Source organism: Colletotrichum phormii (assembly GCF_030913505.1).
Source record: "Colletotrichum phormii strain CBS 102054 chromosome Unknown BDP81scaffold_15, whole genome shotgun sequence".
Taxonomy (NCBI): Eukaryota; Fungi; Ascomycota; class Sordariomycetes; order Glomerellales; family Glomerellaceae; genus Colletotrichum; species Colletotrichum phormii.
Genome location: NW_026851457.1, coordinates 1 through 27,623, shown reverse-complemented (window position 1 = coordinate 27,623; position 27,623 = coordinate 1). Strand labels below are relative to the sequence as shown.

General features: G+C 52.3%; 9 protein-coding genes across 9 annotated transcripts; 5 read left to right on the top strand and 4 right to left on the bottom strand.

The window, feature by feature from the left end:
- Positions 1-414: 414 nt before the first annotated feature.
- BDP81DRAFT_473155 (uncharacterized protein) lies at positions 415-3,951 on the top strand (the record flags this gene model as incomplete). The annotated part of the gene is made up of 7 exons (XM_060594643.1): positions 415-689; positions 766-857; positions 980-1,089; positions 1,171-1,407; positions 1,602-1,750; positions 1,825-2,243; positions 2,323-3,951. 7 exons carry the CDS (start codon positions 415-417, stop codon positions 3,777-3,779), a joined length of 2,739 nt encoding a protein of 912 aa, XP_060442800.1. The 3' UTR covers positions 3,780-3,951.
- A 2,308-nt stretch (positions 3,952-6,259) lies between these two features.
- On the bottom strand, positions 6,260-8,692 carry BDP81DRAFT_482628 (SAM-dependent methyltransferase; the record flags this gene model as incomplete). Its single annotated transcript, XM_060595022.1, has 6 exons — positions 7,971-8,692; positions 7,604-7,896; positions 7,326-7,330; positions 6,973-7,065; positions 6,401-6,897; positions 6,260-6,370 (listed from the first exon to the last, which is right to left on the bottom strand). Exons 1-6 carry the CDS (start codon positions 8,436-8,438, stop codon positions 6,260-6,262), a joined length of 1,467 nt encoding a protein of 488 aa, XP_060442799.1. The 5' UTR covers positions 8,439-8,692.
- Positions 8,693-15,320: 6,628 nt separating this feature from the next.
- Positions 15,321-16,279, top strand: BDP81DRAFT_482627 (uncharacterized protein). The gene is made up of 3 exons (XM_060595021.1): positions 15,321-15,592; positions 15,660-15,937; positions 15,997-16,279. The coding sequence occupies exons 1-3, from the start codon at positions 15,421-15,423 to the stop codon at positions 16,189-16,191; spliced, it is 645 nt and encodes a 214-aa protein (XP_060442798.1). The 5' UTR covers positions 15,321-15,420; the 3' UTR covers positions 16,192-16,279.
- Positions 16,280-17,130: 851 nt separating this feature from the next.
- BDP81DRAFT_396195 (uncharacterized protein) lies at positions 17,131-17,445 on the bottom strand (the record flags this gene model as incomplete). Its single annotated transcript, XM_060588154.1, has 1 exon — positions 17,131-17,445. The coding sequence occupies one exon, from the start codon at positions 17,443-17,445 to the stop codon at positions 17,131-17,133; it is 315 nt and encodes a 104-aa protein (XP_060442797.1).
- A 1,109-nt stretch (positions 17,446-18,554) lies between these two features.
- Positions 18,555-19,240, top strand: BDP81DRAFT_462684 (uncharacterized protein; the record flags this gene model as incomplete). Its single annotated transcript, XM_060593928.1, has 2 exons — positions 18,555-18,693; positions 18,753-19,240. The coding sequence occupies 2 exons, from the start codon at positions 18,555-18,557 to the stop codon at positions 19,238-19,240; spliced, it is 627 nt and encodes a 208-aa protein (XP_060442796.1).
- Positions 19,241-19,337: 97 nt separating this feature from the next.
- BDP81DRAFT_493344 (monooxygenase-like protein) lies at positions 19,338-20,689 on the bottom strand. Its single transcript, XM_060595352.1, has 3 exons — positions 20,380-20,689; positions 19,780-20,321; positions 19,338-19,704 (listed from the first exon to the last, which is right to left on the bottom strand). The coding sequence occupies exons 1-3, from the start codon at positions 20,678-20,680 to the stop codon at positions 19,501-19,503; spliced, it is 1,047 nt and encodes a 348-aa protein (XP_060442795.1). The 5' UTR covers positions 20,681-20,689; the 3' UTR covers positions 19,338-19,500.
- A 906-nt stretch (positions 20,690-21,595) lies between these two features.
- On the top strand, positions 21,596-23,287 carry BDP81DRAFT_493333 (methyltransferase-like protein; the record flags this gene model as incomplete). Its single annotated transcript, XM_060595351.1, has 5 exons — positions 21,596-21,826; positions 22,034-22,514; positions 22,663-22,923; positions 23,021-23,176; positions 23,234-23,287. 5 exons carry the CDS (start codon positions 21,596-21,598, stop codon positions 23,266-23,268), a joined length of 1,164 nt encoding a protein of 387 aa, XP_060442794.1. The 3' UTR covers positions 23,269-23,287.
- A 1,689-nt stretch (positions 23,288-24,976) lies between these two features.
- On the top strand, positions 24,977-26,428 carry BDP81DRAFT_462681 (uncharacterized protein; the record flags this gene model as incomplete). Its single annotated transcript, XM_060593927.1, has 2 exons — positions 24,977-26,383; positions 26,423-26,428. 2 exons carry the CDS (start codon positions 24,977-24,979, stop codon positions 26,426-26,428), a joined length of 1,413 nt encoding a protein of 470 aa, XP_060442793.1.
- A 339-nt stretch (positions 26,429-26,767) lies between these two features.
- On the bottom strand, positions 26,768-27,573 carry BDP81DRAFT_432338 (uncharacterized protein). The gene has a single exon (XM_060590773.1). The coding sequence runs from the start codon at positions 27,310-27,312 to the stop codon at positions 26,866-26,868; it is 447 nt and encodes a 148-aa protein (XP_060442792.1). The 5' UTR covers positions 27,313-27,573; the 3' UTR covers positions 26,768-26,865.
- Positions 27,574-27,623: the final 50 nt, after the last annotated feature.

The window sequence follows — 27,623 nt, the reverse complement described above, 5'->3', positions numbered from 1 at the left end:
GCGTCCTGTATCACCAAGAGACGCCCCGGACGGTTCGTCGCGACATTCCGGGCATTGCTGATTCTGGCAAGTGCTTGGCCTGCTTACCACCCAAGAAGCAGTCACGTGCTGCTGAGACATGTGAAGGCGCGCACCTTCTTTCCTTTGATTTGTGCGAGACAACCAGGTAAGCAGGCAGGTGCTGATGGAGGAAGGAGGTACATGAGGCGGTCAGCAAGGCAGGCACCTCGACACAAGTACCCCCCGACCTTCTTCCGGGGACAACTTGGCCTTTTTCAACGTCTCTCCCTCACGAATCTTCACCCTGTTAACTTCATTCCATGCCTCTTTGTCTTTCTCACTTCAATCTTCAGCAAGGAAACGAACTTCTCGGCGGACCTCGTCGTGTCTTCCACCCAATGCGCACGATTCACGATGGCAACCTCACTGACCTCATCAATTGGATTGCCTTCGAAGGCAGATGCAAAAGTTAAATGGGTGAGGGTGCCATACATCCCGGATACTTTCGTCAATAAGCTATGCAAATTATATTGGCTTGGTATTGACCGGGACTTGGATGAGATCCTGCGGGCTCTCAACATGTGGGGAGATGCTATCGAGCCGCCGGCATTCAGCTCGGAGCCTCACGATGGGCTCGGTTTCGAAGCCTTTCTTCAGAGAGCCACAGGTTCGGACTCGGTCGAGTCGCTGTGGGTTTACACACTTTCTGCCACGGTATCGATTTTTTCATCTTTGCTAAGTACTAATCATGGTTCCCTAACTCAGTACCTCCGAAATCCTGGCCAGACTGGATATGAGCAATCCTGACGAGTTGACAAAGAGGGAAAAGATGGCGCAAGCACTCCTTCGAGCGGGAGGTATGTTTACCCCTTATTTGCCGACACAACTCATTACAGTACGACAATGCGATGCTGACCATGATCCATTGTATCAGGCATGCTTGACATAGACAAGAGTAAGCACATTACCGAACATCTAGCCCGCACGCTCTCGAGGAAGTATGGTGGGCTGACCGCTGCGCACAAGTGGTCGAATATCGGGACCCTGAGTACACATCAGGACAGTGGCTCCGGCCAAGAGCACCACAATGTATGCACCTATCTCAGTCCAAGTCATGGGGTAGCTGAAACAGTAGTCGTTTTTTGCTGACCTATCTTCAAAAAACGACAGTGGTTGCTGCACAGGCAGAGAATACCCAAGTGCCGGTCACTTTTGCGTCCCTTGAATGCTCCAGCTGCAAGCAAGTCATACAGGGCACCCATTTTCGGTGCATCTCTAGCTGCACTTGTGACAAGACACTTGATCAGGGCCAACGACCTGTTTTCTGCGAGACATGTGCTCGAGGGTCCAACGGAAATCACCCAGAGGACTTGCGCAAAATCAACAAGAGATGCATACTATCCGCCTGTATGTCTGATGAACAAGCGAGGCTGGCATGCCAATGTCATGGCGATGATCTCTCATCCGACAGAACAGAGCCCTTGTTCCCGTTTCCAAGGAATGGCCGCGCCCGACACGACGCAGGCTGCCCCTTGGTGATGCTCAAGTCTCAACACTGCGAGACCAAGATCAGTGAGCTGAAGCGCCTTGGGATGTTGCAGGACCCCGAAGACAGGGGCATTGGCGACAATCTGACAAAGGCTGCAATGACTGCCGGTGCAGCTTTGAAGATTCACCAAGATATCCCATATGGAAATGTTCACATGAGCCTCATGATTGGGCCGCTGATAATCGAGAACGGAGTGCCCCAGTTAGTACCCTTTTTTAACACCTCAATACGTTTGCGCCAATCGAAAAGTTTCTAACCTTGGTTCTACTACCTAGGTCGAAGAAGGGGACGTTGATCACCGTCCGAGACCGTCTCCAGCTCCATCCAGTGGGTACAACTACGAATTCAGTCAACTGGTGCTTTGCCCTCACCAACAAGAGACAGCTATTCCTCACGGATAAGCACATACCTCGGAACCGTCGTGTCAAAGCCTTCATGAAACAGGTCGTAGGTAGCCCATTCTGGGGGCTGGGAAAGGACGACCGCGTCGTGGAGGCAGAAATCATCAAAATGGTAGCCAAAGCCAGCTTCAGGTATGCCGACAACCCGAAGAAAAGAACAGCATTCAACAAGAAGAAAAAGTACAGTGCGAGAAAGAGTATACTCAAAAGGCTCCACGAATTTCTCCACGTTCGTGTCAGATGCTACATTCACACTATCGTCGAGAGGCTTGCCGACAAAAGCCTAGAGCTACGTAAGATCTTCGCCCCCATCGCTTGCTAGACTACTGGTCTGCTGAGATGAGTGTGGCCTTCAGCTAACATCTGCTATAGAGTGGAACCCATTGAGCAACAATTGTCAGAAGTTCTGTGACGCTTTGATCGACCGCAATGCCTTCGGCAGTTTCATGGTCTACCCTCGGGAATGTGAGGAGAAGAAGCACGAAGCACCGCAAGCACTATATCTACTGAGCTTTGTCAGTCGAATCGGTTGCCATGATGGCTTCCCCAAAAGAGTGATTCCATCTTCGAGGGCCACATCTGCAAACGGTCACACGGAGGAGTTCCTTCTTCGCTTCCGCCGATTCGACCACCACAATGACACGGACATTATCGACGGCCTGACAGAGTACTGGACCGATTGGGGAGGGTTTCCCGAGCCTCTATTTCGACATCAAGGCCTCTTCCCGTGGGACTGTACTGAAGCACGCACTCAAGAGGAGGAGGCTGCGCGTCCTCAAGTGAAGTGCGGAGATTGCTCTCTGGCGAAGCACCTTGGAGCGTTCCCCTTTGACGCATGGTCCCTTACTCAGCTTCACATTTTCAGAGAGCGGCGATTCTATACCCCAGCTTCAGGCACTTCTAGGAAAGATCTGGCCCAGATCGATTACCAGGAGTGGATGCACAACAGGATGAGCGTTTTAGAGGCGATACAGACCCTGGGATCCATTGCAGTCGGAATGCATCGGTCAAAGAGTTTTCGCAATAGCTGCCAATGGAATTTTGAGGCTCGCGGCTTGGTTTTCCGCAACACGGCTGTCGACGGAGTTCTCTTCAGTCGTCGGAGACACAGAATCCACAAGCTTCAAAAACAGAGGCACGGAAATCTCAGAGTCCGACCAGACAGCGCCAAGATCGTTCACGATCGCATCAAGCTTGCCGGGATCCACCGGGCCCAGCCCATGAGCTACCTTTACGAGCACGATATGCTGCATGATTGCACTCTAGCCGACTGGGCAGACCTAACATACGATGAACAGTTGACAGCCTACACGGAACTGCGTGACTTCAGGTCCGAGAACGTGCATGAAGTCATTGAGGAGGCAAGGCGGAAGTGGGAGTCAACAACGTCACGAGCCGGCGACCAGATGAGAGCCCCTATCACTTCCAATGTACGTACCGCCGGCTGGAGAGACGGGGATTGGATCCCCGAAGAGCTTGTTCCGGAAGGATGTGATGGGCTGGGCGCTGTGATGGAGTTTGACTCGGGCGGGAAGTGCAACTGTGTATGTGATGTTACGGCTCTATCGGGTTTCGACTCATCTCCGGCCTATGGAGGATGGGACTTGAGTTCGGGTGGCAGCGGATTCTCCGCCGACCTAGGGAGCCACACAGGGTTTGACGGTGGGGGAGTTGGTAGTGACAGCTTTTCCAGTAGCGGTAGTGGTGGCGGTAGCAGCAGTTTCAGTGATGGCGGAGGTAGCAGTAGTAGTAGTCATGGTCACGATGGGGGCGGGAGTAGCTCTAGTCATGGAGGGGGCAGTGGTTGCGGAGGAAGCAGTAGTGGCTGAGGCAGCTACTGATGCCGAGCGGCGGTCCACGGCGAGGATGCTGCTTTCGGCGTTGTCTTCTTTCGACAGAATCGGTGTGACGGCACAAAGCCGGAGCAGGAGGTCTTTCGGCCCCATACCTGGCAAGCCCCCGCCGCAAACAACGGGGTCTCCGGCGCGCGGAACGCCCAAGTGTACGTGTATATTTAGCCCTGAGGAACCGTCCTCCTACAAGCAATCCATCCACAGAGTTACCTTACATGAAGAACATTGTGGTCTTGTCAAGAAAATCTCGCTATTATTGAAACGGGACTATGATTAATCACATTTGGTATTACCTTGGTCATGCTCGAAACACCAAGCTACCCCTTGACCCTTGAACCGTCAACTAGACTAGAGCAATGAAGAAGACGTTATCGACAAAGCATCAACAGTGACCGTGCGGCGCAGCTGTAGTTCACAGTTACATAATGGCCGGGGGACCGGTGTGTAACACATGCGGCAGACTTATCCCCGCCGGAGCGTCAGCCGAGCGGTAAGCCTTGCCCCGAAGAGTACCCTTTACCCACAACTGCAATCCCAGTGAAGCTGAGATCCGTTGACAGCCGCGGACAACGGCTGTGCGGTCGACTGAGTCCCTTATTCATGGCGGCGGCACTTGTTGCGGCGGCGTTTACGTAGCGCTGTGGTCCTCTTGCCAAGCCTGCCAAACGATGAGGCTTGAGCGAATGCTTAAATCGACGTTAACCCGCAATGGGCTGTGATCCCAGCAGGAGGAGATACAGGATCCTAGCACAAAGAGAAGCACTGACAGCTGCAAAGATCGGCTCCACTTGTCGATTGACTTTCGATTTACGGCTGCCGCACCCCCCTTATCCGTGTATAACATCATTTGTCTGGTAGCGGAGGTCCCTGCTGGAGATAAAGACTGCCTTCAAACCTTGTTTTCGTCAAATACCATTTTCAGTAATGCATCCCAGAAGTCATCTGTAGATCCTGCCCTTATTTGCCTACCACAGCAGCAAATATGACTAGATATTTCGGCTATGTGATTGACTCCTGATTCATGGCGGCCGCACGATCGCACCGTTGTCTGGCGGCCCGGATGCGAAACCTTAAGCCGGAGCGCGGGGCGCACCCGAACGAGTCCCGGCATTCAACCAACTACGTTCCTTCGCGTTGGTGCGGAGTGCACGATACGCCATACGCGGATAGAGCACGTGTGGATGCGGCTAAGAGAGACCCTGGTAGGACTCCTAGGAAGGGCTCCCCGGCATCACCAGTCAAATCTCGGCCGAGACGGGGTTCCGGCCTTGGATGTAAGTGTCTCAAGTCATCCACAGCCTCCACAGTAGTGATTTGGGAGCCTCCTGGCCTACTTTGATCTTGGCATGATAGCAACGCGGGGCCGCGGGGGTCAGCGTCCCGCATCTCGCTCCGGGGTTTCTTCTTGTCCGGAGAGTTAACACGTAGAATTGTCCGCTGAGTGAGTCTTGTGACCCGAACTGGCAGGATCCTTGCTGGGGGTAATTTTATACCATCCCGTACCAAATGACTAGCACCCGTGGGGCTGGGTGCTGTCTGGGGGCTTCTTCGCTCTCTCTAATTCGTAGATCCCAGGTCAATTTTAGAACAATGAGTCTGACAGGGATGTCGTTAACAAACTTGGCTCTTGTGTCTTTCATACGAGACGGCAACGTCATGTCCATGAACGGGTAGGGTTGGGTCAATACCAGTTGCCTGGGCTTGAGATCAGCCCAAACTGCATGTGAGAATTGGCCGGCCGACCGGCTTGCGTCTTCACTCCGGGCTGTTTTTCAAACTACGCGCGAGTCAAGTGATGGATACCTCACGAACTTGTAAAGACCAGTGACTTTTTGCGCTGTACGGGTACTCAAAACTCACTTGAAGCATGGCGCGCGTCTGCATTCATGGGGCATAATACCTCTGAGTTCAACGCACGACAATTGGTGAATCAACTAAAAGCTGTCACGACATGCAGCATGGCCACTGCTTAACATTATGTGGTAAATAAGGCGTAATTGCTGGCCGGCAATTACGGATTCGTTTTTGTACGACACATTACGATATGCAAAATGAGGTGAGGACGGCGTGAACTGAAGAACTCCACATACTCACTTCCGTCAGACATGATAACTATGGCGGAAGACTACAGCACCCACATGTTCAATGTAAAGATTCACTAGAATTTGTAGATAGTAATGCGAGCATCTCGTATGTAACCGAGAAGTGGATGTTAGACTTAGTAGTCGGTGTTCTAGTGGTAGCTCGGTCTCGTATTTTGCATAGGAGCGCACAAAGCACGTGTTTTAGGAAGCGCTAGACGTACTACGTATTTAGCTCTCCTTCATTTGCCGCAGCCTTTCGGGTGATTGACTCGGACAAACTAAACTACATGGAACACGGACACTCCTCTATTCTTTCCGGGTACTATTCTAAGGTTCACGCGATCAGACGAAAAGCTGGGAAAGGAAAAGAGCTCAGACGAAGCTCGCAACCCAGACATCCATGGCAGCAACTCCCTTCTTCCCCCCCGGTACACCGTCCAAACTCGCCTCGCAAGCATCGCGCAACGCAAAGACCACGGCGCGCTCCCGCTCATCCTTGACGCGCTACTCCACCTCGCGAGCGAAACCGGATCCAAGACAGGCAGAGACCTCCCACTGTCCATCCTGTAGCCCTTCGCCGCCTTGCACGCAGGTCTCCTTTTCCAGTTGCCATCCAGCCGCCAAAGCCAATTCGGTGAGTCGCTTCGGGCCCAGCACCGTGCGGACGTTTGAGATACTCTCTTCGCCTTTGCGGCACTCTAGCGCGGCTTGGGTGAGGGCGGCCAGGACGTGAGGCCGGGCGGAGGGGCGAGTTGCTTCCAGAGACCATTCAGAGAGCAGAAGACGTTTGCTATGCTGCCTGATTGCACGGAAGGTTTCTAGAATTAGGGAGGGGGAGGAAAAGTACCAGAGGCAGTGGGCGAGAACTGTTGCGTCGAAGGCCTTGGCGTCGCTAGTTGAAGTGAGGGATGAGACATAGTCCTTGGGGCTTTGTTGGACCCAGGTGATGCGTTTGCCAAGCGGACCTTGTGAGATGTGATCCTGTGCTTGCTTGAGAGTGTATGGTGCACCTACAGAAGCGATGGATCAGTTGGCCTGCCTGCCGAGGCTACTCAAAGAAATGACAGAAATCAGCAAGGACTCACCATAGTCCAACGAGGCCGGATCAACGGCCACCACGGTACCTTGCTCGCCCACAACAGTAGCGAGAGCGGTGGTGCAGTCTCCCTGTCCGCACCCTGTGAACGGTCTGGGTGAGCTGGACATTGAAGTGCTTGGGGTCGTGCAAGGAAACACGAGCAATAGTGGCGGCGTCAAGTTGAGTGGACATTGTGTTCAGTGTAAGTCGAGTGAGTCCAGATGCGTGATTGATACAACAAGGATCAGTGTGTTGGGATCGGCCAAGGAGGTTAAAGTAATGAAATATCTGGTGGATTCTTATTTCTATAATCTATCGCTGGGGGCAGTGGACTCTTGTACTACCTATGTAGGGTGAGACCTGGCCTTTAGTGTTCATGTTAGGTTTACCCCTCCAAAGATTCAGGAACAAAACATGCTGCCCACACCAGCCACGGCCATTCTATTGTCAAATGTCTGTGCATATTTCTGCCCCCAATCCGTTAGTCAGTCCCTACTCCTCCTCACTCCCTCTTTCTCACCAACTCAAACCCAAATCGCGGCAGCATAGTGTCCAGATGCATGAAGCTAACATGACACGCCACGCGCTGGCATTTCAACTCTACCACGAGATTCTCTGCCCCGCTAGGGCAGGCAAACTCCACTGTCGTGCTGTTCGGTTTCATGGTGAGGTCCAGCACGCCGAGCAGCTCGCCGCGCACAGGGAGAGCCGAGTACGACACCGTGTCGTAGTCGAGCTCGTCCATGTTCGTGGAAGAGCCGGGCTTCGAAGTGGCCGAGGGTGCGATAAGCTGCCATACTTCAATTTCGGAAATGTCACCCTTGGTGGTCAGGTCCTTGATGCGCGTGGAGTTCTCCGGAGGCGCGTGCCAGGAAATTGCGCAGGCGTTGATGCCGGCGGTAGGAACCGGGAAACGCATGATTGTTGAGTCCTTTTTTCTTATGTCAGTTTTCTCATTTGAACGGGCGAGAGTAAGAACGAAATAGTAAGGAAATGCGCGCGTACCTCGACTGTCACATAGACTTGCGGTCCGTTTCCCCATACCGAATTCTTCAACTTGCGGCTCACTCGCACAACCCTGTCTGGCCAGGCGCGGAGATACTCTCTCGGCGGGCGAAGAATCTTTGCTGCTCTGTCCAGCCCCAACCTGGCGTCGCCGTAGGGTAGGGCATTGAGCTCAGCGTCGGTATAGGGGTAAGCTGCGTAGTTTGACAGTGTCGCGGGGAATAGTGCGATGTTCGCACATGACAGCAGCGCGAGAGCGAAAGAAAAGTAGAGGATGAGCTTGGGAAGCTGCCAGTGTTTGGGTGCTTGGAGACCGGGGAGGTTTTCCGAGGATTCCAGCAAGGGGTGATCGTCATCATCCTCAGAGGAGCGCTTCTCCAGAGATGTACTTGAACTGGAACCCTCGCCACCGCCTGGTCGCGAGAGAGGCGTATACTGGGAAGTGCTCGTCTTTGATTTGGAAAACATCGCGAGAGGCGGTTCCAGGAAGCGGACGAAAGACAGAAACGAAAGGAGATAAGTTGAGAGGTGAGTAAATAGAAATAGTGGATGAAAAGAGGTCAGAAGTGTCTAGAGGAAGTCAGAGGAAGTCAGACGAGAACGGATGATGAATTGGAATAAAGCTTCAAGACGCGGAACTACCGTGTGGCGCAGTCTAGCCATTGAGGAGCACCTAGAAATAATGATGCAGTGGGGCTGCAACGCGTCTGTAGTTTCGAACTTTCACCAGAACTTGACTCGGCAAACATAGTGTAGGCAATTAATCTGATATTCCGGGATGACCGTGTCGGTCACTTTCAGCAGTCTCAAGTCAGTTGAGAGTTAGACTGTCATATGTCTTTGTCGGATTGGAAGTCCAATTCGGCCGCGAGTAGGGGCAGAGCATGGGCCACCTCGAGGGGGTACACTTAGACCTCGACTACCCACCCAACCTCCGGTTGGAATCTCCCTTCTACTCCTCACGCAGAATCAATCAATACAGAGATATTGATACTTCGTCACCCCCAGGACCCTACGGTTCGAACCAAATTCCCTGTGAGAGGAATACCAACACTGATCAGTGGTTAAATTCCACTATCGCAGATCAGCAAGGCATCCCACGAAAGCAGAAGAGGCGACCCTCTAATACCGAACGGGATAGAGGAATCGTGCTCCCTTGACCTCTCGAATCTCACGAGAGGAGGCGTCCATCACGTCAGCAACGCCTTTGACGGTCGACCGGCCAGACGCCTCGAGCGCCCGACGACCGACGAAGGACCCTTTACTTATACCGACTTCATCGCGGGAAGACCGCGAATTTAAGTCTGTCAAGTACACCAACCGCGACCAGACCGCGCGACAATTATATCTATTTTCCGCAGCCTGCGACTTACGCCCGCGAGACAATATACCGACTATACCTTCCAACGCGTGAAGTACGAGCCCTTCGACCAAAGCACAAAAGGGCACCACGCGACCAAGGAAGAAGACCAAGATGGCGGCTGAGCCCGAGGAACCCACGGCAACGAGGCCAGGAGTAACGACGAGATCTAGCGCCCGTCAGCAAGGAGAGGCGGGATCGAGCCAGACCCCGTCTAATCAGGCCAGCGACGACAGTCTGCTGCTGCCACGCCCGATAAGCGGCTCGACCCCCAGTCCACCAAGATCAAACACACCGACTGTCTCTGATACGAGCACTAGCCAGGGTACGGTTATAAGCGAGTCAACCAGAATGGCGATGACTAGGGTACCCATACCTCTCAAGTGGCTAGACATCAACAATTCATACTGGGGAAAGTGGACCTTCAGACCATCGGATACACCAGATAACGAGCGGGTCGACGCTGCCCTCGTTTTCTTAATGGAAATCTACGCTAAGCAAGGACTCGAGGGGCAACCCCTGTTTTACCAGATTACCGATGATATCGGCCACTGGCCAGGCAAATGGTTTGCAAGCGCCAACGACGGTATCGTCAGAGAAGTCGTCAGATTCCTTCATGGCCGAGGCATATTACCAGATTCGTCAGCTACGAGAGAACCTCACGAGACCCTCGCAGCCACACTGTCGGCATCAGAATTTACGCCTTGGAACCAACAGCAAGTCGACCGCGCAATATACCGGCTTAGCGAGTTCAGGCAGCGCATTACCAAGCCAGAATTTCTCTTGATGATCACCAATGGCGCAATCGGCCCCTATATGAGACAAGCCAACAGCGGCCCACCTCCAGAAGTACGTCAAGCAACGGTTCCTCCAATTGCAATTACAAGCCCAAGGTTACCGTCGACATCGCAACCCATGGGCCAAAACGGTGATATGCGAATAGAACCACATTCAACTACACAGAGCCAACGATTCAACTCGACACCACGCGAATCACGCGAGGAGCAGGATCCAATCATCGCTAACCCACGGCAATTAACGGACCTCACGAAGATATTCCCAAAAGAGAAGAAGTATGCAGGGGGGAAGTACGAGGTCCTACAAGAGACCCTGACCATGTTCTACGACTACTGCGAGAAGGCAGGAATCAAGGAACACCAATACCACTCAGCTATCACGATTGTACTCACGGGTAAGGCAGAGGAATATTACTACCTCGCGGTGCGTACACTCGACAAATCAGACTTCCTCAGCGTTGTTGACGCAATCCGAAGCCGCTTCGAGACACACGATAGGAGCCTCGAGCTCCTCGCCGAGCTAAGGGCACTTTCATATGGATCTATCGCTCGCGGAATGGAGGGCAAGCCACGCGTTGAGATTCTCGAGGAGCTTATCGACAAGATCGACAAGTTGGCCAAGACCCAGCCAACGGAGGGAACCAACGAGAGAAAAGTCGGATATCTCTGTACAGCGGTCCAGCGAGTACCCGAGGCAAGGATGACTTTGCACGCACCGCCAACCGACTACGAGACCCTCTGCTCACGGCTGAGGTCGAGTTTCAACATCGAGGCCAGGATGCCCAGACAACAACAATTCCGAGCAGTTGACGCACCATATCAACAACACTGGGTCGACCGTACATACAACGGCAAGGGAAAGGAAGCCAGATACGGCAACCGATCCAATGAGCAAGAGACACGAGGAGGATCAACATCAGCCACAAGATTCAGGCCACGCGGAAATCAGCCTCGCGGAAAGTGCTGGGTCTGCAAGAAAGACGGCTGTTGGTCGACAAGCCATACCCAAGAGGAAAGGGATAAGTCGTACGAGAAATACAAGCAGACGAAAGGCACTGAGGGCAAGTCGAGCCCGGGCCAATTCCAGCAATTCCTCATCGACTACGAGGGAAAGGGCCCTTCCACACAAGGGGATCCTGATCACGAATCTGACATCGATGAGGACATCACTCCCTTCCTTAACAGAATCGACGATATCGTCGATAACGATTTCGACGACGTCGACGAGGTCCAACACGTCTTCTTCGCTCCCTCATCGTCAGGAGGATATTCCACTCTGAATGACAGGCAAGCGGTCAATACCCTCAACGAGGAGGCATTCTTCCATGGTTGTCAAGGCAGATTCGTACGAAGTAAGGGATCGTCGGCCCTATACGAAGGAAGCCAAGGATCAAGCGAAGCCTTGAGTGACCACAACCTGGCTAAAGAAGCATTGGATGATCACACCCGTACCGAGAAAAAAAGGAAGACAAGCTCAGGGGCCTCACTACTCCCCTTTTTATATCCACCAGATGAGCCAGACGAGGGGACGGCCCAGATATACCATACCCAGGAAAGGTACGGGCCAGACGTCTTCCAAGGGATTATCCCTGATACCGGAGCATCACATTGGTCTACCGGGGGACAGGGCCAGTTGGAAGCGCTACAGAAGATCTACCCAGCAGCGCTCGACAGGTCGAAGGCAGGCATCGCCGTTATCAGCTTCGGCCCAGGGGACCAACTGGTGGGAATTGGTACGGTGAGCATCACCACCACCTTCGGAACCATGACCTTCCATATCCTTCCGGTCAATACACCCTTTCTGTTATGCCTCAGAGATATGGACCGGTTAGGCATCACATTCGAGAACCTCAAGAACCGGATCTCCAATGGCACGCACTTCGAAAAAGTAGAAAGACGATGGGGCCACGCATTTATGAAGCTCGAGACCGCAAGCAGGTCGGTATACTACTTGACCGAGGTTGAGCTCAGGAGATTACACAAGCGTTTTGGGCACCCATCCGTCCCGAGATTACAGAACTTGCTCAAGCAGTCGGGCAACGACGTCGAGACCGAGGCCTTGGAGCACATCACGAAAATCTGCCATCAATGTCAAATGAACGCCCAAAGGCCGCGCAGATTCCGCTTCAAGTTGCAAGATGAGATTCACTTCAACTGGGAGATCGTTATCGACATCTTCTACCTCAACGGCAAGCCGGCTCTTCACATCATTGATGCGGCCACATCATTCCAAGGTGGACAGTTCCTCGACGACCTCCAGGCGAAGACGGTGTGGGCAGCAGTCAAAAGAGCGTGGATCGACACGTACCTCGGCCCACCTGACGGCATAAGAACAGATGCCGGAACCAGCTTCAAGTCCACGGAATTCAGGGATAATGCGAAATCATACGGCATCCAACTGAAAGTGGTACCAGTCGAGGCACATCACAGCATCGGCAAGGTGGAAAGGGCACATCAGCAGCTGAAAAGGGCATTCAAGATAATCAAAGACGAGAATCCCGGTGCCCCTGACGAAGACTGCCTCCAATCAGCATTCAAATGCTGCAATGATACCATGGGACCAGAAGGACTAGTCCCAACGCTCCTCGTCTTCGGTGCTTATCCAAGAACGACCACAGCCTCGCCACCGTCACTAGACGTAGTCCAACGCGCGAAGGGCATCGAGAAGGCCATGAAGGCGCTACGCGAGGTCAATGCGAGGAGGCAAATCAATGAAGCCCTGGCTACACGTAATGGACCAGACATCTCATCGAACCTCGACATGCCACTAGGCTCAGACGTGAGAGTCTGGAGGTCAACTACAAATCAATGGACGGGACCATTCAGACTAATCTCCGTCGACGAGCGATCGTGCGTCGTAGCCAGAGATCGAGACCAACCGTTGGAGGTATCGATCACTGCTGTACGACCCTACTTGAGAGACGACAACGAGGAGATCGCAGATCAACCACAAGAAAGAGGAGAGCCAGGGGAAGACCTACCTCCACCCCCTGAGATTGAGCAGGAAGTTGTCCTCGACGAAATTATCGTCGCAGCACCCTCAGACGATGAGGACGACGAACCCGACGACCAACAAGCAGAAGACGAAGAGCCACCTACCCAGCACAGTCCATCGCCGACGCCGCCGCCTCGACGACGAAGACGGACACGACGTGCCCCTATGAGACAGTCCTTTACCAACAACGATAGGGCCATATTATACGTCACAATGGAAGATCTTGCGAAGGTCAACGCATATTACACAGCGAAGGAAAAGGCCGACTTCGCGCTAGCAGTCAAGCTAAGAAAGAACGGTATCATTACCACTGAGGGAAGGCCATTCGAGGGATCCGACCTCGTCGAAGCAGATACATTGCGCGACAGAGGGGTCTACCGATTCGTTCTATACGACCCAGACAAACACGCAAACCTCCGCATCTTCAAGTCGCGTATGGTACGTGAGGTTAAGGGCAAAGGAACCCCAACCCCTTACGAGAAATCACGACATGTAATTCAGGGATACGGCGACGTCGAGAAAGCAGGACTGCTCACGCAGTCACCCACCGTACAACGATGTAGCCAACGACTCATGATGGCATTAATGGCATCACTTATACGAATGGGATTCCACGTATGGAGCCGAGATATTACGCAAGCGTATACCCAATCGGCAACCAGGCTCATGAGAAAGATCGTTGCCCAATTGCCAAAGGAAATGGCCACAAAGTACCCAGAAGGCACAATTATCGAAGTGCTCAAGCCATTGTACGGTCTTGCGGAATCGGGCACCCATTGGTGGGCAACCTATCACGACTTCCACATCGTCCAACTATCGATGATCACATCGACGTACGACCCGTGCCTGCTCATCTCTGAACACGCAGACGGGCCCTTTGGCATGGTTGGCATGCAGACGGACGACACCTTGGGGCTCTCCAACGTCGACTTCATGAAGAAGGAAGACGATGAGCTCCAGAAGGCAAAGTTCACGGCCAAGCCCAAGGAAATCCTCACTGCCAACCAACCGCTGGCATTCAACGGCGGCATCCTCACTATAGAAGGGGATAATGTCGTCTTCCGGCAAAAGGGGCAAGGGGAAAAGATTACCAAGGTGGACCCGACATCGAAGGATCGACATCAACGATACCGCGCAGAGCTCGCGCGCGGCGCCTACATCGCCAGCATCTGTCAACCAGAAGCCACCTTCGACTACGCCAGGGCAGCACAAGCCACGGATCCAACAGATGAGGATATCGCGGCTCTCAACAAAAGGCTCAACTGGCAGGCCAGTCGCCTGGATAGGGGATTAACCTACTATCCCCTGGAATTGGCATCAACCCGGTTATACGTCTTCGTCGACGGGTCATTCGCGAACAACGCGGATCTGACTTCCCAACTGGGTTATATCATCATACTGGCCAACGAGACCATGATGGAGGACAGTTTCTCCATCCACGGCAATGTGATCCATTACTCGTCGACAAAGAGCAAGCGAATCACCAGAAGCGTCCTCGCGTCGGAAGTCTACGGTATGGTCAACGGCGTCGACCTCGCCCACGCGATATCGACGACATTAAAAAGGATTACCGATCGACTAGACTTACCCACGATACCTACGGTAGTTTGTACAGACTCATACTCGCTATACGAATGCCTCGTCAAGTTGGGCACCACCAAGGAGAAGAGGCTTATGATCGACATCATGGCCTTACGGCAATCGTACGAACGACGCGAGATAATGGAGATCCGTTGGATCAATGGCGACGACAACCTCGCCGACGCCTTCACCAAAGCGAGCCCCAACCAGGGATTGGAACACTTCATCGACAAGGGGAAGGCCACGGTACGAATGGAGGGATGGGTCACACGGAAGGGACCTCGGAAGGAGGAGAAAGGGGCACATTAGACAGCACTGGTCTTACACGCATGATACACGACTTCGCAGCGTTCGAATTATCCTTCCAACCGTACCAGTTAGACGTTAAAAGAGAGAGATAGTCAGTGTCGGATTGGAAGTCCAATTCGGCCGCGAGTAGGGGCAGAGCATGGGCCACCTCGAGGGGGTACACTTAGACCTCGACTACCCACCCAACCTCCGGTTGGAATCTCCCTTCTACTCCTCACGCAGAATCAATCAATACAGAGATATTGATACTTCGTCACCCCCAGGACCCTACGGTTCGAACCAAATTCCCTGTGAGAGGAATACCAACAGTCTTGGCACGAGCTATCATGTAGCTCTCTCTCTCTTTGCCGCAGATGGCCGCGTACAACGTGGAACCTACGCCGATCCAGCACTTGAAAACCATCCATCATGCCCAACATTCCTACCGTACTCACCTTTTTGCTTGCCCTCGGCACCGGCATTAATCTCACATCCGCCGCCGCCCCGGCCCACGCTGGCTTTCACATCCAGTACCCATGGTCGTCCCGTGGTGCCAACCTCCCGTCCCGGGCAGAGTTAGATGAGTTCCACCCGTTTTGCCGTAAGTTTCCCCTTTAGTCTCCTGCTCAGACTCCCCAGCATGAGTATGGTCTAATACATAGCAAAAGGGGAGATCGTGCACAACCCCCAAGCCTACGCCCGCAGCTCCCGCACATTCCTTTCCTTCTCTGGCCATCCCGGAGACCTTGTCACGGCCCTTTACACCCGGAACAGAGTGCCGAAGAAGAGGGACGACTTCCCCCATGTCATCCTGCAGGACTTGCCAATGCAGCCTTCAGGACAGGTGTGCGTCAATGTCACGATACCATTTGAGACCAAACTCAATGAGATGGGAGTCATGTATTTTGAGGCCAAGGATCCGGCGACAGGCAAGGTTGAATATTTTGTGAGTTGCGCCAGCTGAAATCCCACAGGTAGTTCGACTAAGACTGATGTGACCCATAGTGCACTGACGTTAAGATGGCTGACACAGAGGCTCTTCCTGAGGAGCATCCGGCCATGTGTGCAGCTGGAACGAGACACTCATTCCAATGCCGGATGAGTACCTGTAGATTAGGCCGAGGAGCCGTAGTTCATATGATTGTGACCTCTGGACTTATTTTTCTACAACCCTCTCCTAACCTGGGTAGAATACAATAGATCAATGCGAAGGCGCGCTACGGCTTTGGACATGGATGGAACATGATTGGTGTTGAGCTGTCTGGTTCTGTAGCTTATCTGAATAAACCGTCTGCCGTAAATGCTCTTGTGTACATGCTCAGGGTGATTGCCTGAGATAGACTTAAGTTTTTCTCCTTCTGCATAAGACTTAAACCAAGATAAATTGTAGGGATAAGTCTTATATGCAACGTGTATAGAGGTAGGTGCTCCGCCGAAGATCACTGCAGCTTTCAGTCAAGTCGCTAGTCTTGGCAAAACTATCAAGGCAGCTCCAGAGCAAGGGCAGCGCAAGAGCGAGCAGTTTCGTAATCGCAAACATCGTCGGGGAGGATAGCGACAGATCGGGCCTTGGTCGCGAAGACTCCATCGCGCTATGCAAGTTCTCAGCAGACTAAGATAGTAAACCTCAAACTAGATGTACCTATCTGTACGACCATTGACTTTTCAAGGGGTAGGGGAAAGGCTCGGAGACTCGTCGCGTCGACAAAACAAACGTGCGTGCGGAAACGATTACTCACCCAGATGCGCCCTGACACCCTGATTTGCTCTTTTTGAGTTTTTGTATATTACTTACTTTTGTGTAACTAGCGCTAAGACAATAGATTACAAGACAAGCTACGAAGTTTAGTGACTTGCTTGCCGGCCTGGAGCTCGCGTGGGGATACGCTTAATTTAGGGGCGTTTGCCGAAACAAAGAGCATATTGGAAAGAAAATTCTATTGTAATTGAAGAGGACGCCTCTAACTAAACAAACCTAGCTACGCGTTTGATCACTGGAAGTTCGCAAAAGTGCTGAGACACCCCACTACATCTCCCCTTCTCGCAAGCCAGCCATGGAATCTATTCCGCCCAAAACGATTTCGCCCCAAACCCGTCCCTGCAGTGACTTTTCCTGACTAGCTTCGACTGCTTTTGGGTTTAGGAAGAGGTCTCATCGACGTCGGGAGAGTAGACGTAACGCTTAGCGATGGTCTCGTCGACTTCGGGAGAGTAGACGTGACGCTTGTTCAGGGTCTCATCCACATCAGGGGAGTAGACATGGCGCTTCTCAACGGTCTCGTCCTTGTCGACAGAGTAGACGTGGCGCTTCTCAACGGGGGCTTCGTCAACGTCAGGAGAGTAGACGTGGCGAGCCGCCAGAGCGGCTTCAGCGCTGGGGATAGGTCCGGCCTGAACAGGGAGAACGTTCAGGCCGAGACTGGCAAGGCTGAGCATGACACTGGTGATCTGCATTTTGAAAGATTGGTTGAAAAGTTGATGGTTTGAAAGTAAAGGTGAGTTGAAGAAGATGTTGAAAATATAGTCAGATGATTGATGTGAAGTGAGATGTTGTTGTGGATGCTCTTTCTTTCGATAGTCGTTATTTCCTTGGGTATTTATAGAATTTCGAGCCTCAAGAGACGAAGCGCATGGGAGGGATATCCGTTCGACAATCTCTCCGTACGGCCACGAATCCCCACGATCTGAAGCGTGCATGTGCGTTGTTGCGCCGGCGTTGCCTTCGCGATAATTATCAAGTCGTGGGTCTTCAGACATTCGTGCTGAGTCTCTGACATGCCTTGCAAACTTTCCCAGGTGGATTCGACGATGAGGTTCTAGGTAAAGATCGTGACTAGCTATCGCGCTCGCGCCGGGTATACGAGGCTGGTGGATATCTCTAACAGCAGGGCCGGGGGCGTGTAGATGGCACGCCGGGCGTGATGCGCCGTCGGACGGAGTCATGATGTCTCGATGTCCGTTCCGTCGGGCAAGCCTCGTTCAGCTTATTCGGATGAGCCCTGAGGTAGGCGAGCAAATTGACCTGCGGGCGTTCATGATTCATCTGGATATATCGAGCGGTCGCATCACTTTGTGTGGAGCACGCAACCTGTTCCATACCTGCGGTCCCTTCCTTCCGCAGCTAGGATCCTGAATCCCGAGGTTCATCTAGACGGGGAAACTTACTTTCATCGCAAGTCGAGCGAGCAGATCTTGTGGAACCTCAAACGGTCCTGCGGTCCTTTTCTTCGTCAACGCAGCAACGGAGATTCCGAAGTTCGTCTAGATGTTCATCTAGATGCTGAAACTTACTGTCGTCGTATATCGAACAGCTTTTGTGGAACCCCAAGTTGTCATGTGGCCCTTGGATGACTGACTCTCATGAGTAGAGCATCTTGACACTTGCGAAGTTGCGAATCCTCCTGCACCGCCCCGTGGTATCGTTGCGACTCGCCTACTCAAGTGAGTGCGGATACGGCCACAAATATGTTAAACACTGCTCGCCCACTCTCGGCGCCGTTGATCCAAACGATCATGTTCTTTCTTTGCGAACCCTCAACGCACTATCCTGCCAGCACGCGACCATGTCTTTCAAGTCTTTGAAGTCTCAGTTACGAGGCCCCTCACTCGGGCTGTTCGTAGCGCTCTGCGTATGCCTCGTTTTGAACTTGGGCGCTCTCTTCTTCTCCTTTCGCGTCTTGACCCGCGGATCACACTCATACAGTATGTCTAGTTTGCTCAAGCTACTTTCTTTCTCAGACTCCATAATTAACGCACTATAGCCTACCTCGAAGGTGACCGGCCTCATGAGCTTCCTATCAAGGTCCGCACCATTCAAGCCAACTTCGTAGATGACTCTGAGCACTACGGGATGGAAGGCTTTGCTTCTACGGTTGAATGGAACGCAATCCGTCCCCCTGGCAAGGGTTTCGTCTTCCTAGGTCAGGAGCACTTTGCATTTGGTGTGTCAATGTGGCATCAGATGCACTGCTTAAGCCACATTCGCGCCGTGCTTGTTAATGGAGACGACGGGTCTGACCACACAGAGCACTGCTTCCACTACTTGCGGCAGGGGATTATCTGCGCCGCTGACACGACTATCGAACCTGGCGGCACAAACAAGAAACTGGCCAATGGGGACAAAATCGCTGCAGGCGACGGAGCTGTACACACCTGCCGGGACTGGAGACAGGTACACGATTGGATGGCGGAACAACATGGAAAATGGACACCAGAGATGTTTGAGAGAATCAATGAGTCTAGTCTTTAGAGAGTTCGATTTGAGTTTAGACTTCAGCGCCTTCCATAGATGCCAAATCAACTTCACCAACTTAGTTTTTCACACTTTTGTGCTCCAATCATCCGTCCCATCTATCTCGTTATTCTTTCTCTGCACTTCGTGTAAGTGAGTGTGCACAGACTAAGGCAGAGCTAAACTCTAATATGAAGACAAAGCGAACGCGACCCGAGGTTTACTGGTTCAAGTTGTGCAACCAACATGTGGCGTTTATTATTCCAGCCCTGCAATCGTCACTCCTCATCTACATACTGGTAACATAGCGGCTCAGCCTCCGTATCAAAAACCTTCTTCGGCGTCACTGGTACACTCTGAACGTCAAATGGCATCTCACAATCTGCGCTCGCGTTAAGGTCGTACTGCGGGTCGCTCATATTGAACGAATGTAAGGGTATGCCGGAGAAAGCAGCCAAATTGGTGGGGTGTCGACGTTGCCACTGCAGAACTCATCAATACGCATTAGTAAATTTGAGTGATAGTTGAGTTAAGTAAGGTTTGGGAGGGGCGGGTACCTTGCTCCATAAACGGTCAAGCTGCGCATGATGCAACCAGAACAGAGGGTCATTCGGCGTGAAGGCGACGGCTAGGTCCTTGCAATCATCCGCTGGCAATTTCTTTGGGCAGTCTCCCGCCAAGTCGCCCCCAACAAAGTTGTGGATGTGATGATGCATCTGTTCCATTGAGTGCTGGAAACTGTAAAAGTCGCCCGTGTGATGCTCTGTCGAGTTCCGCACGGAGTTTGGGCCTAGTGTGGAGTTCTGGGGCCGCTCATGGTCAAACCATCCAGTGATGAGCGTCAAGTTCCTGCGTAGTTGGTGCGGAATCGGCCAGGCGAGCTCGAACTGGGCAAAAGCACCTGTGGTGACCATGCAATCGGCTTCGGGGGAAGAGTTACAGTCCCCAGTACCGCCTAGCCCAAATTCGGGTGAATCTTCAAACACGGAAGAGCCGACGAGGTCGGCGTGATCCCGCGACCAGTCCCAGTATGGCGTCGGACCACTGTACCCGCAGTTTTGGCGGAGAGACGTGTCGAATAGGTAGAGGAACCAGCGGTCTGCGCTCGTGTAAGTATCGGATGTGTGTTTGGGAAGAGGAAGAGGATAGGAACATACGCCACGGCAAAAAGTAGACATTTCTATGAGCGCTATGCTCTACTGCTGCGTGCGAGTAGGAGAAGTCATCGTATAGACTTCTCATCCCCTCGAGAACCTTCTGCTCTGGAGTGAAGGACAGTCGTTGATGCCGTATGCTTCCCAAGCACTTGACAGCCCCCACCCATTCAGTTTTCTCACCCTGCGTCAACGTTCGCCATTCTTTGCGTGTCAACAGCTTGCCGCATTTTGTTGATTGCGCGTGGCTGGGGAGGACCGAGAGAACGGCAAATAAACAGAGAAACAGAATAGGATGACCCATGGCTGTAACATGAACATGGAATCGATTTCCTAAGGAAGAAGCGAAAACATTCACTCAGAGCAGATGGTAGTTACAGGGTTTAATAAGGACTTTGGCCATGTCGTTTGCGGGATGTGTCCCACTTTAACTTAACACTGTTTCGGCCAATGAGGAGAGTATTCTATAGGTTTATACGGCCAACCCGTCGACCAGCACCTAACCTCAATCTCAACTGCCATCGTATTGAGGGGTTTCGCTGTGGCAGGACGGAGAGCCTATGAGTTCAATAATTACGTTGTTAATTCAATAGCAACCTTATAGCGCGTTAGTATTCAATTGCAAAGGTCTCTTAGTTCCAAGGTAAGTCATGTTGCCGCGGTGCAAGAGATTCGGCTCGGCAGAGAGTCTGACGTGGCCTGCCATCCAAGACACTTTCTCATTACAGGAGGCTTTCCATAGTCGTTGACTCGTCGGCAGGCCTCGGTAAGGCTGATAGTGCTGGAGGGATTCATCCTGTCTCACTAGCCGAAGGTTACCTCAAGTTAAAGTGGGACACACGCCCCCCTGGCAGAACTTTAAACAAGAACAGAGATGATCCCGGTTGGCATCCGTGTGATCGTGAATCGTGATAATCCACTATTTTCGATTCAGACAATGCTCAGACGGTAGACCCCATCGCTTGGGACCGGACGGCGCGGACGGCGGGCGCAGCCGTTGCCTTCTGGTACCTGCGGCGACTTCTAGTATTCGAGGCTGGATATAGAGTATCTGGCCCTTAAGACGGAAAGTAGCTGGCGCAGAGGTTCAAGGCCAGGGAACTTTCCACTTATCACGCCGTTCATCCACTCGTGAAGCTCTTCCTGCTTCCAATAGGGCTGCGTCTAGCACGAAGAATCAACTCTCCTGGCACAAACATTCATCGAAGCTACAAGCACAATGATGTGTTCTTCAATCTTCCCCTCCCGCTCCCTTGCTCTCTTCCTCTGCATCATCTTTCCCTTATACCTCGCCCTCCGTGGGTCTGGCTCGTTGTCTGACGTTACACTTTTTCTCTCTAAGCTCTCCTTACGCGCCGAAGCCCTTCATGTTGCGCTCAATGCCCCCCTAGACATTCCTCCCCCATCCATTTCCAAAGCACCCGTCGGAGCTTCCGCGAGGCCCGCCAAGGTCGTTCGCGCATCTGAAGGAGAGAAGAAGCTCCCTGAAGACCTGGCGCATGCAATCAACTGTCAGAGTCCTCCCGGATAGGGGCTAGTAAGAGGTAGTAAGGAGTCCAAGCAACAAAGGAGCAGCTCAGATATATATACAGCGCAGGGAGTACACGTCGAGGGAGGAGCAGATTTCAGTAATTCATCATTCTACCCCTAACTGCAGTTGGCCTCTGAGAGCTTCCACCCTGCGTCAACATCCCAACTTGACATCAACTCCTTCGAGCAGTATTCGTCTCTCGCTCAAGGGGTGTCACAGCGGAAATATGCGCGGTACAACTGGCAGACGCCCGCACAGAAGTTGATGAGCAACAAGCTCGGCTATCCTGAGCACTTTGAGAAAGCCACCGAAGGAATCAATGCCAACGCCCGTCTCTCGGAGCAGATTGCACAAATTTCGAGGAAGCACTATCAAACCGGCCCAGGAGCACTGACGCACGAAGACGATGCCGATTTTGGTCTTGTGGACCTGACTTTTGGGCATCTTTCGCGAGACTGGAGCTCACATGATGTCACGGAGAGGCTGGCTACTTTCCCACCCGTTCTAGCTGGGCTTGAGCAACACTTTGGCGAAAATGGGAAGGGGAAGAAGGTTCTTGTCCCCGGATGCGGTATGGGCAGACTGGCGAGCGATATTGCTGATGTCGGTATGTACATTCTTCACGGCGGAGTCGAGAGCGTAATATGTAGTGCTTACACGTTGACTCAGGGTATGATGTAACGGCCAACGATCTAGACTTCAGCTCCATCTTGGCTCATCACCTTCTTACAAACCATACGACCTCACTCCATCAGCATACTATTCATCCCTTTGTGACCAAATGGACCCATCAGTCCAACCCTCCTCGCGCTACACGGCCCTGACGGTGCCAGATCACATGCCAAACAAGGCTGTCAAATTCGTCCAGGGCGACTTCTTGGAGATGTTCCCCGAAGACGGTCAGTTCGACGCCGTTGTCACGTTATTCTTCATCGACATTGGCAACAACATAATTGACTTCCTGAGCAACATCCACCGGTTACTGAAGCCTGGTGGTACTTGGATTAACCTTGGACGTAAGACTTCCCCATTAACCCTCTTTTACTTGCAATTCGACTGGACCTTTTGATTCAATCAGCGAAGTAGAGCTGACGTGAGACTACGTACATGTAGCGCTTAAATATGGCACCCACACCGCTCTTCAACTCTCCGCCGAGGAAGTGCTTCATCTAGCGGATCTGATTGGATTCGACGTAGACCTTTCGTCGCGGAAGAGTATTGACAGCCTTTACGCCCAACAACCAGAATCGTTGCTCAAGTTTACGTATGGTAAGTATCCCTTGTTTTCTTGCTGGAGATGAGACCTATATCTAACTGAGAAATCAGTCACGCAATTCTGGACAGCGACGAAGAGAGTGTGAAAGGGGGTTTCTGTATTGCATCCAGGTTTTGGGCTAGATGGATTGTCGCGAAAGATGTGTTTTGGTACCTTATGACGTAGGGCAGCAGGCTTGCAGATGATGCTGGGAGACTTCTCAATTACGAGCATGTCTGTAGACACCACATAGGATGTATGTCATATTGAATACAACAAGTTTCTGCATGCATTGTCATATTACCACACATACGTGTATTTTGAACGTCTAAGGACCAGCTCAGTCCCCCGGGGCAAAGACCGTGCTGCTAGCGACATCAGTGGCTTGACCTCCGTGCAATACCCCAACAGGTGCTAGATGTCGCCAAATGTAGATATACGTACTTGGATATCCGTGGAAACGATAGGGAGCTGTTTTGCGAACCGACCGCATTCTCCTTATTCCCCTAACTTCCTTTCATTAAAACGTTCGTGAAGTCACGGAGTTGGTCAAGATTCGAAAGACGTATATACATACGGGTAGTTATCATATAGTTCAACATTTAGAGCCCTGAATGGGACAATTCTTATGAACAACAATTTAAGAAGGGTCTAGTGATGCTGGAGTACTCAAGGCCATGGAGGCTATTAGCACAGCGAAGTACTTATCTGGAAATTTGTTAGGTTTCCGCACTGCCTTCAGGCTATATGCTCCTTATCTTCCCTCCGGAGCTTTGGCTCAAGTTCTTAACAGCACTCTCCAAGACACAATGAAATCTTGACCGGTAATTAATAGACCAAGGGGCCTGGCGGCTCTCGGAACTTTGGCTGCCAAGCACGGCGTTTGACAAGCAGTAGCACACAGTCAATTGGTCTTAGATAGATGGTCGTATTTGAATTACTTTACTCATAACGTGCTACTATAATGAGTCTGCGAGTAACTTTGAAGATACCAAGTGCAACTTCTTATTCTGGTTTCCGAGCTGGGTTTGTGCATACTGGCACTGATGGGAACTAGCATGTCTACCTAAATGGTTTCTGCCGTCGAAGCTCTATGTTGAGAAATATAAGTAACGGCAAGTATATTTCCTGTACTGATGGCATGTGTACACTCAGGTAAGCAATCAAAGTAGTTGACGGACATCCAGATCTTGATAAGTTGGCATTCATCGGTCACTTTGCAGAGGTTCAGCTCTGCCCAGCGGGCTGGAATGAGGTTGATTACATCTCGCATCTCAAGCCGGGTGTAAATAGATCAGTTTATGTCAGATAGATGCAGAATCTCTCCTAGAAAGGCACAGGGCATCGTCTGTATAAGTGGGATACCAACAAACGAAGCCCGGGCAGGGCGTATGAGTATCAACTGTGTGGGTGGCGCGCGATGTATGGAGCTGGGACCATCATACACATGGCGCGGCTGTACAGAACTGAACAAGAATGAGATGAAATGAGATATCTATAAGATGGAATGACATGTGCATGAGATAAGATGAACAGACGTATCAAGTATGAGCTGAGCCGGTGGGCTTTCAACAACTCATTGAGGGATATTACACAGCCACAGCTCCCTGCATGTTTAGCGCTACCTGCGCCACTGCACCAACCATGTTGTCGCTGCCTAGCGCCACGTCCGCCCCTAAGTGCTTACTATTGTGCCGCAATTCATGACATGTTTAAACACGACGACGTTCGCAATTCCATAAGCCAATGAATTTTCTCTTTAATCCATCGGTGATCTAAATTCTTGTTGCTCGAGACTCAGTCATTGAATAAACATGCCTCCCACGGAAAGGAAAAACAATATCGATCTCTCGATACAGCTCCTTCACCCAGACACGCCCCTCCACGGAGGCAGCGTCATCCTCGGCCACATTGTCCGCAAATCGCACATCGTCGCTGCCAACGCCACAGTTCGCGTCCGCCTCCTCGGGCGCGCGAAAGCGAAACTCGTCATCTCCCGCGGCAATAATCAAAAGAGCTACTACCGCTCCCGCTTCAACTTCTGGTACGAGGGCGCCATCACCGATGTAGTCCACCATGGACCGGTCCACGTCGCGCCCGGAGCCGAAGGGCAGCCTGTATCCTGGCCTTTTGCCCTCGCGCTGCCTACGCATACGGATGCTCGGGCCGTGAATGCCTGTGGTGGGGATAGTGCCAAGGAGGCGTGCTTCTTGCGCCCCGGATTTGGGACCCAAGTCGGCGCAGGGCTGCCTGAACAGCCGTTACCGGGGACCTTTTACTTCGACGGGTCCGGGTTCAACAAGAGCTGGCATGGCTTTGTGGAGTATTGGATTGAGGCCGAGTTGACGGTGCAAGGAAAGAGTTCCGTCCTGAAGGCGGCGATGCCTGTAAGGGTCTTCTCGTCTCCCGTGCCGTCGCCAATGATCAGCGACTTCAGGCTGGAGAGACGTAACAAGACTGGGTGTGTGAGCAGTCAGCGGTTGCTCCCAGGGATGACGGACGCGGAGCTGTCTTTCAAGCAGAAGACGCAAAAGTTCTTTGGCTCATCCAAAGTTCCTACCTTCCACTACACCCTCGATGTGCAGTATCCAACAGTGATTCAGCTGGGCAACGAGTCGACCATCCCGTTCCTGCTTCATCTCACACCGTCCAAGGATCGCACGTCGGATATCATCGAGGACGTCCCGCAGACAGTGACGATAGAGCAGATGGAGCTGGAGCTACAGACGACGACAGGCATCATCTGCCCAGGAACACTCGACCCCCACGACGCTAGCAAGACGAGGAAACTCTGCCTAGCGCGACTAAAGCATCTTTTTCAAGCCCCGGATAGCAAAGTCGTCGTTCCATCGGGTCCAAAGGAAGTCCCACTAGACCTCGGCGCCGTCCTGGACCTACGAGTTGACGCACTCGGACGGCTACTCCTCGGTCAAAGGAACGGCGCAGGTGCGTTTGGGCAGACGGTGCTACCAACGTTCGTGACGTATTGCGTAAAGATTGAGCACGTGTTACACTGGGAGGTGAAGTTGTCGGTGGCGGGGGAGACCTGGAAGTGTGAGGGAAATCAGAAGTTGCTTGTTCTGGCGCCAGATGAGGACACGGCGTGTGGGAGGACAAGGGCATCTGCGGTTGCTTCTTCGTCGAGGGCGCAGCCGCCGCCTGCCGAACAGGTTCCGGCTTATGATGAGCCTAGCGCGGCGGCACCGGCATACGAGAAGGTTGTGGGCGGCGGGGAGGGAGCGCCGGCCATTGGAGGAAAGTCGTGAACCTGGGATGATGGGCAGAGGGTACCTATCACCTTGGGAGGAGTTAATGGTTAAGCATTGAGGAATTCGAAATACATGATACCCAGGCAACAGCGGAATCCGTTATAAGAGTTTAAACCATGAAATAATTGCAGCACCGGATTCAACGCGGTAAAACTTTTTCTATCGGGTATCTGAGAAAGGCCAAAGATGACCTTGAGCCGTCCAGCGACCAGACGGGACCAATCGCTGTATCAATGTCAACAGAACTGAAGCGGGAGGGATAAGGTGGCAGGAAGAGAAGTATTCATAGTGTCGCATCTGGATTCTTAGTAGTGCTGTGAAGTGGTAGCGGCCGGTCGGGGAGAGAGAGAATATGTCGAGATTGTTCGATGCTTCTTGGACATTTTCATGCCTGGAAAACTCGTGCCTCGAGTGCTTTACGCATCACACATCAGTCAAATCGTCACAGATCGCGGTGCACTCGGGCGGATCAACTTACATCGTTCCTTCGCAGGCCTGCAGCTGGAGCAGACAGCCCGGTAGCATCCGTCGATGATGTATCGTTCGGCGCCAGGATTGGTATCAGAACACCAGTTCAGACAAGCCCCGAAGTCGGTCCCGAACGTGCCGCACTCTCCGGCCGTTACCGGCACGACGACAATAGCAGCGAACAAAGATGCGGCGAGTACGAACTTCATTGTGGTCGGTTCCAATAGTGTGAAGTTAAAAAACAAGCTTAAGAGGATATACCGAAATCCGGGCAGAATCCACACGGAAAATAGCGAAAACGAGAGTTTTTGGGTGAGAAGGTTTGATGAACTGGGAGAAAGCCAAAGTATGTCTGCCTTTTGTAAAGATCTGCATCGCAGGTCCGACGGTTTTATTCTCCCCATCGGCACCATTCGTGCCCAGTATTAATCTCCCCGACATTTGTGAATACTCGGGCGGGAGCCGGGTGCACGTGGAGTTTCATCTCGGAATAGAACCGGAGGAGACCGATCATCTGGAGACGACCCAGTATCGCGGTCACAGATCTGCAGTGCACATCACTAGCTGAGATGAACGGCGCGCCAAGTGTGGCTTGATGTATCATGTGCATGGCGTTTACACCATTATGAACGGGGAGTTAAACGAGTGCCGTGAGCACACGAATCATTGCCCAGTGGAAACTACTTCCCTACGTTGTCGAATCTAGGGGCTGAGGCCCAGTTTT

What these genes read in the sequence shown, in the direction of transcription:
- BDP81DRAFT_482627 (XM_060595021.1), top strand. Translation starts at nt 15,421, where the DNA reads ATGCCCAACATTCCTACCGTACTCACCTTTTTGCTTGCCCTCGGCACC. An exon ending in TGAGTTCCACCCGTTTTGCC is followed by an intron (nt 15,593 to 15,659) that starts GTAAGTTTCCCC and finishes ACATAGCAAAAG; the next exon opens with GGGAGATCGTGCACAACCCC. An exon ending in CAGGCAAGGTTGAATATTTT is followed by an intron (nt 15,938 to 15,996) that starts GTGAGTTGCGCC and finishes TGTGACCCATAG; the next exon opens with TGCACTGACGTTAAGATGGC.
- BDP81DRAFT_493344 (XM_060595352.1), bottom strand. Translation starts at nt 20,680, where the DNA reads ATGGGTCATCCTATTCTGTTTCTCTGTTTATTTGCCGTTCTCTCGGTC. An exon ending in TGTCTACTTTTTGCCGTGGC is followed by an intron (nt 20,322 to 20,379) that starts GTATGTTCCTAT and finishes ACACGAGCGCAG; the next exon opens with ACCGCTGGTTCCTCTACCTA. An exon ending in TTGACCGTTTATGGAGCAAG is followed by an intron (nt 19,705 to 19,779) that starts GTACCCGCCCCT and finishes TGAGTTCTGCAG; the next exon opens with TGGCAACGTCGACACCCCAC.
- BDP81DRAFT_432338 (XM_060590773.1), bottom strand. Translation starts at nt 27,312, where the DNA reads ATGGTGCCGATGGGGAGAATAAAACCGTCGGACCTGCGATGCAGATCT.